We start from the raw sequence: 10,280 nt of genomic DNA, 5'->3' as shown, positions 1-10,280 counted from the left end.
TAGTGCTTAGGGTTTTATATTTCACAAGGATAGTCATCGAAACAAGTCCTTCTTTAGGTAACAACCTTTTTTATCTCCTGAACTTTGATTTGCTTTTGAAAAACGTTAACCTTCCAAAAAAGATGACCTACGGGGGCATCAGACTGTTTTACAAACACATCTTGTTTTCTGTATATTCCTTTTGTATTACTTTGATCGCCATTATGATTGGCCTTGAACTGGCATAGGAAAAATGATGAAGCAAATGATAACACTGTAAGAGGGAATATGTTTCAATAAATATATTTTAATACAATATTGTATTTGGCAAATGAAAAGTAAAATCGGTGTGTTTTATAATTGTACAATGGACAAAAAAAGTCTGCATATTAATCAATATATATAAGTGTATTTTCCTAAAGACAGTATTTTGTATTTGATTGAGATACAAGACCTGGACGTAAGGTGCAAAATGCTTGGTTTTAGAAACAAACTTGCTCATAACTTCATCAGTACATTCACTTTCACTAGATGTTTCATTTGTACAACTACAGTTATTGAGTCACAAACTCCTTGCCTGGTAAAATACATTAAAACGTGTGTATCCTTTAATATAGTCATTCCTTTGCTGAAATTGCATCTGAAGCCTAAATGGGTACAATGACACACTCAAAAGGCATCCTCCAAGCATCTCTAATTAATGTTAGTCACAGAAGTACTTCTACATAACAAGAGGCCCATGGGCCACATCATTCACCTGAGTAGCTTTGCCCATGCTGTTCTTTACCAGATTTCCCAATTTTAATACCTATTGTGACCCCAACCTTCCCAACCGGTCAATGAAAGTCATGATTTGTATAATTTAGAATCTACACTACCCCAGGATGCTACCACATAAGTTTCAGCTGTTCAGGCCTAGTGGTTCTTGAGAAAAAGATTTTAAAGTTTTTTTTAATAGATGTCTATGTAAAACTTTGATTCCCAATTGTGGCCCAGCCAAAAACCTGGGTGTCATGATTTGTACAATTCAGAATCTACACTACCCCAGGATGCTTCCACATAAGTGTCAGCTTTTCTGACCCAGTGGTTCTTGAAAGTCTGTATGTCTAGCTCTCTCTGTCTGTCTGTAAATTTTTCACATTTTTGACTTCTTCTCCATAACCACTGGGCCAATTTCAACCAAACTTGCCATGAAGCATCCTTGGGTAAAAAGGATTCAAGTTTGTTCAAATGAAAGGCCACACCCTTATTCAAGTGTAATATATATTCAAGAAGAGGACCATGGGCCACATTGCTCACCTGAGCACATTAGCTAAGAAATAAAAGCAGAAATCACTTTAGTATTGAGAAGTTTACAAGGGGGAGGGTGGTTCTTGAATTTTAAACTACCAACTACTTGATGATGCTCTCATACAACAAACGCCTTTACTGTTTTTGAACAGATGATTTTTTTCCTATTTATTCATTTGAACCCCCCATTGTGGCCCAGCCCTGCCCCGGAGCCTCATTTGAACCAGTATGATTTTGTACTAGCTGAGGATGCCTCCATATCAATATAATTAACAATGGCTTTTCTGTTCTTGGGGATTAAAAATTTCCTTACTTCTAGGCAAAACTTTGATCTCAAATTGTGGCCCACCCAACCCAACACCTACTTCCCATTCATGACTTGAACTTGACTTCTTCTCAAGAATAGCAAAGGCATGATTGATCATAATTATATTGAAGCAGGTAGTGTCGATTCAAGTTTGTTCAAACAACAACAACCCCCTGGGGTAAGGCGGGGCCAAATAGGCCAATCAAAGTTTTACATAGAAATATATACAAAAATTCTTTAAAAATCTTCTTCTCAAGAATAGCAAAGCCATGATTAGTCATATTTATATGGAAGCATCCTCAGGTAGTACAGTTTCAATTTTGTTCAAATCATGACCCCTGGGGTAGAGTGGGGCCACAATGTACGTTCAAATGAAAAGGGCAATTGTAAACCTATAGGGTTTAGCACAGACATATTGTTTGAACATTTTAAACTTAGACAATATTAATATCATAATCATTTTTAGTTATTAGTAGTGAAAATAAAATGATATAAAGGTTTATTAAATCAGAATGTATATTATTAGTGACTAAAATTCGGTGATTTTATAATTGGAAAAAGGACTTTAATTTTGTAAACTATTATTATCTTGTTAAAAAAAATTAGATTTTGTTGTTGTTCCAATACACTATAATTTGGTAAATCAATTTGTAATGAAATTGATCCGAATAGACCAATCAAGCCCATCAATAGTAAGTAATAGAATTTGAACGGAAATACAATGGTATTATTAAGAGTTTTGACTAAGAGCAATAAAATTGGGAACTTTGAAGTAAATAAGTAAAAGAGCTAAGTGCTAGAACTCCTGTGGTGCAGAGATGGGGACTGAGCCCATAAATATTAGTAATGAGTATTTACCTGCATTTGAGGGTGGTGCCATGTTGGGGTTCATGGGTCAACGGACAGACCTACGGACAAAGCGTAGGTGGTCAGTGATGGTGAGTTAGCCAATGAAATGCATTTTTATATCCGGGACCATGGATACCCACTGAGCACAAAATACCCTGTTTTGGTCAGAAAAGAGATTCCCGATCTTAATTCCCATTTATATTCCTATTCCCATTTTTATTCTCGGTCTTATTCTCAAATTATCACTTCTCTCTTGCATTTTGTTTTTGGGAATCATTCTTTTGGGCTTTTGCTTATTTATTTATTGAGGAGTTCAGTTTCCGGCTCTTTGTAATGTGGACGGATCTTTTGAACATTATATCAGTGCATTGCTTTATACGGATCAAATTTCAAATTTCGAAAACGCTTACAAAAATCTATACGATCTCGGAGAAATTGTAAACTTAGATTCATTTAATAAACTTTGAAAACAAAGACAAGTTTTCTTCATTGGCTTACAAAATTAAGCCACAGGTAGCCAAAGAAAATATTATGCATCCTTAGTGTATATGCAAATTTGTTCAGATCATACCCTTTCCTCTTTAAGGATTGGTTGGGCCCAATTTTGGGTTTAAACTTTTCAACAATAATCTGATTTCTGCTTTTTTTTCTAGCCACAGTACTCAGGTGACACTGGGCCTTTTGTTTTCTAAATATTTCTATGTAAAAAATTTGATTCCCTGTTGTGGCCCTGCCCAACCCCTGGGGGTCATGATTTGTAAAATTTAAAATCTACACTACCCCAGGATGCTTCCACATAAGTTTCAGTTTTTCTGGCCCATTGGATCTTGAGAAGAATATTTTTTAAAGACACCACCCTATTTTTGTGTTTTCTTGATTATCTCTACTTAGGAAAGGACTTGGCCTTTCATTTTAACAATTTAAACTCCCCTTCACCCATGGATGCTTTGTACCAAGTTTGGTTAAAATTACCCCATGGTACTTGAGAAGAAGTAAAAAAAATGAAGAAAAGTTTACAAATGTACGGACAGACAGATGGATAGCTAGACGGACCAACAGACAGACGACGGACAAAATGTGATCAGAAAAGCTCACTTGAGCCTTTCGCTCAGGTGAGCTAAAAATGTGTCCCGCCAACACCGACACCAACGCCCAGGGTTTCACAATAATCAACTCCAAACTTTGTTGAGGTGAGCTAAAACGTCTGTTTGGTAGACCTTTTTTTACCCTACAAAATCTCTGGAATCCAAAAGCTTCACGGTCTCCCCTGCCTACCTCTCCCTCTCCCCCTCCAAACTTCAATTTCTGGACCTGCGCCTAGATAAACAGGTAAAGGGCTATCTATTGATAATATACTAACGGAAAAAAGAAACTGTGCATTATATTTATTATGAAAAAAATTATAAAAAATAACAATAAACAAATTTTATTTTTGTAATACTGATAACAAATGTATTTGTTACAACATTTCCTAATCCATAAATGTTAACGTTAACTAACATCAATTTCAGCACACTGGAAAGACACTGGTATTCAAACTTGAATTAACAAAGTTAATAATGCGTGTGACCACCATTTGCATTCATACATGCTTGACATCAGCATCTCATTGATGCAATTAAAGTGTTCAGATATGCTTGAGGGATGTTGTTCCAGATGTTGGTTAAGGCCTGGCCTAAATCAGCCAACGTCATTGGCTGATTTGGCAAACGGCGAAGACGTCGTTCTATTTCATCCCTAACGTGCTCGATAGGCGATAAATCGGGAGAAGCAGCTGACCAAGGCAAGACATCAACATTCTGTTGAACAAAAACAAACCTGACTACACATGCAACATTTGGCCTTGCATTGTCTTGCTGAAGAGTGATGTGATTTTGTTGTCTCTGTATAAAGGGTATCACATGTCGCTGAATAATTTCATCTCTATAGCGTACGCCGGTCAGATTTTCATTGACAATTTGTACAGGGGTCCTTCCATGTGCTGTGATTCCACCCCACACCATAATGCTACCTCCACCGAATTGTCGCCGTTGCACAACACAAGCATCCTGGTACCGCTCCCCAGTGCGATGATACACTCTACAACGGTCGTCACTGCTATCCAATTGAAATCTGGATTCATCAGTGAACAGAATATTGGACCAATCCTGTATTCTGAATCATAGATGTCGTCTGCACCATGCTAGCCTAGCGGTACGATGACGTTGAATCAGTATTGGGCGCACAACTGGACGTCTTGATTTGATGTTAGGCTTGCGCAGACGATTTCGCACAGTTCTTGGACTGATTGGTCAAAGTCCAGGAATGCTTCAAGCAGTCAAACTTGCAGTCTGGAAACGATTTCTCAGGTGCACAAGTCTACTGTTGTTGTCCTGTCAATGCGACCTCATGCGAGGATGCCCAGAATGTGGTCGATCCCGAGTATTACCAGAAAAATTGTTGAAAACTTCTCCATAATGACTGGATGGTGTTTCGATGAACTCCAAAGTGTCCTGCTATGATATTTTGTGCCATTCCTGCTTGAAGCATTCCAACAGCAATATTACGTTGGTTTTCGCTGAGTCGTGGCATGACAGAATAGTAAATTTGGTCAAAACTAAAGTGCTTTCCTTAACGAATTGAGTCCAAATAAACATTATACAGTTATTTCTCCAAACAATTTTGGCCAGTAAAACTCATACGAAAACATCAATAATCAACATGTGCTCACTAACCATGAAAAGTCCATGCATCTGAGTCGGGTATTATCAGATATTGTTAAAAAACATCACCTTCATCGGCTGTTTATATTGTATTAATATAAACAATAAATATATAATTTTTTTACTACACCTTATAATGCACAGTTTCTTTTTCCCGCTAGTATACATTTGGAAAGCTGCAACCTTGAAATCAAGTATATAAAAGTGAATAATTTTATGCCAAATATTGTACACACAAAATATAATACATTTACAGTAAGTGAAAGCATTATGGACACAAAACTGTTTTAAACAGTTCTTTATGCATTATATTCTTCTTCAGATGTAAGTAGCAATTCAGATGATGAATCCCCTAGGTGTAGCCACACAAAGAAAATAATCAAATCGTGTTTTCTCTTCTTATAATGATGACTTCATTGCTTGTCCAACTTTAGATTGAGTACTACGTCCTAGCACTTTTGAAATAAAGTATCCAGCTTCCACAGTTTTCTGCAAATCTACACCCTGATAAAACAAGAGGCCCATGGGCCACAACGCTCACCTGAGTAACTTGGGTGATGCAGTTCTTTACCTGATTTCCCCTCTTGCTATTCCTATCATGCCCTCCCTTTTATGATTTTAATACTTTACAATCTACACTACCCAAGGATACTTCCAAATAAGTTTCAGCTTTCATGGTCCAGTGGTTTTTGAAAAGAAGATTCTTCAAATACTTTTCCCAAATATATCAATGTAAAACTTGGATTCCCTATTGTGGCCCTGCCCCACCCCCAGGGGTCATGATTTGTAAAATTTTATGTAAAACTTGGAATTCCCTATTGTGGCCCTGCCTACCCCCTGGGGTCATAATTTTAACAATTTAATATCTACACTACCCAAGCATGCTTCCACATAAGTTTCAGCTTTTCTGGCCCAGTGGTTCTTGAGAAAAAGATTCTTAAAGATTTGTTCTATATATTTCTAAGTAAAACTTGGATTCCCTATTGTGGCCCCGCCCTACCCCCAGGGGTCATAATTTTAACAATTTAATATCTACACTACCAAAGGATGCTTCCACATAAGTTTCAGCTACTGTAGATTCCTTATTTTTCGCGAGAACTTTTTATCGTGAACTGGGTCTTTCATGTCAAATCGCGAGAATTATGATTCACGAATGGACGGTTGATTAACAGAATTTACATAGATTTCAGCACCATAAAAATAAAAGCGAGTGATGTTTTTTCGCGAGTGATGCTTCTCGCGAAATTACGCGGAAATTAATTCTTCGCATATAATTAGGAATCTACAGTATCCTGGCCCAGTGGTTCTTGAGAAGAAGATTTTTAAATATTTGTTCTATATATTTCTATGTAAAAGTTGGATTCCCTATTGTAGCCATGCCCTATCCCCGCGGGTCATGATATCAACAATTTAATACGTACACTACCAAAGGATGCTTCCATAAAAGTTTCAGCTTTCCTGGCCCAGTGGTTCCTGAGAGGAAGATTTTTTAATGACCCTACGCTATTTTTGTCTTTTCTTGATTATCTCCCTTTCTAAGGGGACTTGGCCCTTAATTTTAACAATTTAAACTCCCCTTCACCCAAGGATGCTTTGTACCAAGTTTGGTTAAAATTGGCCCATTGGTTCTTGAGAAGAAGTCAAAAATGTGTAAGTCTACAGACGGACGGACGAAGGACAAAATGTGATCAGAAAAGCTCACTTGAACCTTAAGCTCAGGTGAGCTAAAAAGTATATTTTATGTCTTAGTTAAGCAGAAGGATTTTGCAACTGTTCAACATAAGGATGATATTCCTTGATAGACCTGTGTATCAAAAATTTCTCATCATATGTCAACTTGGCCCTACCTGGAACTAGAATTTTTATGCCTTGAACACATGAGAGCTTAATTTGGATTTAATGTGAGGTACTCCAAATTAAATTTTAAAAAGAATTTTTATGCCCTGTTCACATGAGAGTTTTATTCAAATGAAATGTAAGTTACTCCGAATTAAATCTTAACCATGTTCAAACGGGAAAGTTTGGTTAAGATTGGTCCAGTGGTTCTCGAGAAGATGAAAATGTGAAAAGTTGACAACGAGAAGAACAACAACACCAACGTCGACGATAACAGACAACAGACAAATTTTGAACAGATAAGTACTTATTCATGTAATTTATTCTCATTTCCTAGTACTGCCACAGCCAAACCCTAGGGCTATGTTCATGTAGCAACCATAAATGATAAAAAAAATCTAATTAATGATTGTACAGTAAAACTAGGTTAAAACAAAGTCCCCTGAACCTGTGAAATTACTTCACTATATCCGTAATTCGTTATATCGGTATAAGGAATTCGTTAAATTCATATAGCTGGGGATCCAAGATAACTTCGCTATATCCATGAATGTGCAATATCCGTGTTTGTACTAAACAAGTTTTACTGTACAGTTAAACAGGCTTATAAGGAAGTATCAGGGAGGGAAGATTTTGCTTCGTTATAAGCATAATTCTTTATATCCTTAAAGTTTACAATACATTTTAAGGTCATTGAAACTCAATTCGCTGTAAGCATCAATTCATTGTAAGCGTTTTCACTATAAATTGTTTTACTGTGGCTATAATGTTGCTTAATTGAGTGGATTTTTAATCTCTTAAGGATAAAATTGCATCATTAATGATGTGTCATCAAGACTTCTATTAAATTAACATTAATTTAATCAACATTTATTTATAATTTACACTAGAGTAAAACAGGAGTTTAAAATGTCTAATTAAATGATAAATTATGAGGAAATAATGATAAAACAAGAGGCCCATGGGCCTTATAGGTCACCTGAGTATCATGTAACAACTTTCCAACAAATGAATTGGTTTGTGTTTTAAACCAAAGGCCATGAAATTCACAATTTTGAAAGCAGCACCATTGTTTATCATAATTATACACTTAGGCTGGATTTAAAAATATCTTTATTTCCCCTAACCCGACCCTAAATTTTTAAGTTGGGTCGGTAGGTAGGTAAACAATTTTTTTTTCTAACAGCAGCTTTGAAAATAACAGCTCAACACACTTTTTAAACTCACATGGTTTTTCGCACAAATCAAGGTCACATTGTTATAATGTAAAAACTGTGTAATGTGACGACAAAATATATTTAAAAAATGATTTATAACTTAATTTTGATCATATGCCATTACTTTAAACATAATTCACACATTATAATTGGTAGAATCTTTATAAGCTCTTGGTTGATATCTTATGAGAATTTCCAAATGGTTTTTTCCATGTTTCTCATCAAATGCAACCGTCTTTGTATCTGTTCATCTTAAAGCATACTTTTGGTTTGCCTTTATACAGAAAAAGGGCAGTTCACGTAACTACTGTATTTTCTGAACATTAATATAACACTCATGCGCAAGATGATAGAAGTATTTCTCATCTGTTCGACTGCTTTCCATGTTAAAAAAATGGCATTTTTTCAGGTTAACTTCCTGAAAGATACCTTCCAATGCAAAATTTTAAAGTTTCAGACAATAAATATAAAAGAATTCTCTTCTCGATATTAACAATTTACTTTGTTGAAACATAAACAATACTTTATTATCCTATCCTTTTACCCAATTTCTTTATGTAGTTTTGTCAATTTTCGGTGCCGAATTTCGACAAAACCAAGACAAGTATGGAAAATGTGCACAGTACCTTGAAAAATACTTATCAAGAAGTAAATTTGAACATTTCAACCAAATAGTATTAAAGAAATTTCCATAAATCAATTTGTAAAAACCTCTGATAGAACCATACACATTTAACATCAATCAATTTAAAAACAAATTTCCTTTTAGAACATTGACTTTTAAAACAAAAGATAATGATTTTATAGAATGTGCACCTTTTAACATGAAACAATTTAAAACTATAAGGGTTATATCTCGTACTGAAACTCGATAATTTTAAGCTTTATTGCAAGAAAAATGTGACTTTATTTTGTGCGAAAAACCATGTGACTTTAAAAAGTGCGTTGAGCTGTACATTCTAAAATTTAATGGAGAATTATCTTTATAAATAAGAAAAGTACAAAAGAAAGCGATTTGTGAACAAAATGCTAAGTATCATTCATATGCCGTTTAAAAGCAAAATTCATTATCAATTAATTCAAAACTGTTATTCAGTTGAATTGTAAAATATCTCATGCCAGAGTACATTTATGTAAATCGAATAAAAAAATTTTTCTCAAATACGCAAAGACCGGACATCCGAGTATATTTTTTCAAACCTTCCATCAGCCTCTTAGTGCTTGTAGACAATCAATGTACTTTTTTTAGGGCCATGGGATTTGCAGTGGTTCTAGAGCATTTTGCTTTGGAGTTAAGAAGTAAGTGGCTAATTTTAAGTCGCAGGTTCAAATCCCAATGAAGAATGTTGAATGCGGTCCTTCAAAAGGGATCATAAAAACTTATGTCCAATGTCGCAGAAGATGCTGGCTCAAAAAGATCCTCCAATGCTTAATGGCAAAAAAGTGCCGCATACGTCTTATTTTGGAGCAATAGGGAAATGTTCAAATGTCGCCCCAACAAATCTCAAAGGGATTAAAAGTAAAGAAACAACCAATCTTCAAGGGCCTAATTAAAGAAAAATACACTGGACGTCTCAGGAAGCTGAATCATGATTTCAAAACTATTGCGAAAGAGTATGTAAACAATATTTAATTGAACCAATCACAATCTACAAATGATATAGCTACAGATCTGTAGCATTATGGTTTTATATATTTGTCTTTTACCATAACGCTCAAAGACAAATATGGTGAAAGACAAATATATAAAACCATAACTCTACAGATCTGCAGCTACAAATGATAATCAAAGTACTCAGAGGTACAGAGAGCCGGGCTCATTTACAGAGTAGAATGGATTTCTTACATGAATCACGTTTATATTCTGATGAAAAAATTATTTTAAAACTATCAATATAAATGATAAGACACTGACAGTGAGTTTTTCAATCCTAATACCACGGTCCGATTTTGTCAGAATCAGAATTAATCTGGTACCGCAGCTGAATGTAAACAAACAGGCCAGTCTGGTTCCCTCTCCTGCTTTACCTCATATGTGTAGAGAACTACGGTAACACTTATTATCAAAAATCCTTACGCTAATGAACTATGTTCTTTGAC

At 35.3% G+C, this 10,280-nt stretch overlaps 1 protein-coding gene across 2 annotated transcripts in view; it reads right to left on the bottom strand.

The window, feature by feature from the left end:
* Positions 1-266: 266 nt before the first annotated feature.
* LOC134229231 (hydroxymethylglutaryl-CoA lyase, mitochondrial-like) overlaps positions 267-10,280 on the bottom strand; it is a 99,916-nt gene continuing 89,902 nt past the window's right edge. Inside the window, exon 8 of one of the 2 annotated variants that reach the window (XM_062710938.1) lies at positions 267-5,631. In XM_062710938.1, the coding sequence (XP_062566922.1) occupies positions 5,527-5,631 (105 nt within the window). In that variant the 3' untranslated portion in view covers positions 267-5,526. The remainder of the gene's footprint in view (positions 5,632-10,280) is intronic. The other variant, XM_062710939.1, reaches the window with a different exon arrangement.

This window comes from Saccostrea cucullata, unplaced genomic scaffold (assembly GCF_032062105.1).
Source record: "Saccostrea cucullata isolate Sc308-1 unplaced genomic scaffold, CSIRO_AGI_Scuc_v1 ctg526, whole genome shotgun sequence".
Classification (NCBI taxonomy): Eukaryota; Metazoa; Mollusca; class Bivalvia; order Ostreida; family Ostreidae; genus Saccostrea; species Saccostrea cuccullata.
Note: the sequence above shows the minus strand (reverse complement) of the source record. Positions and strands in the feature narration are given on the sequence as shown.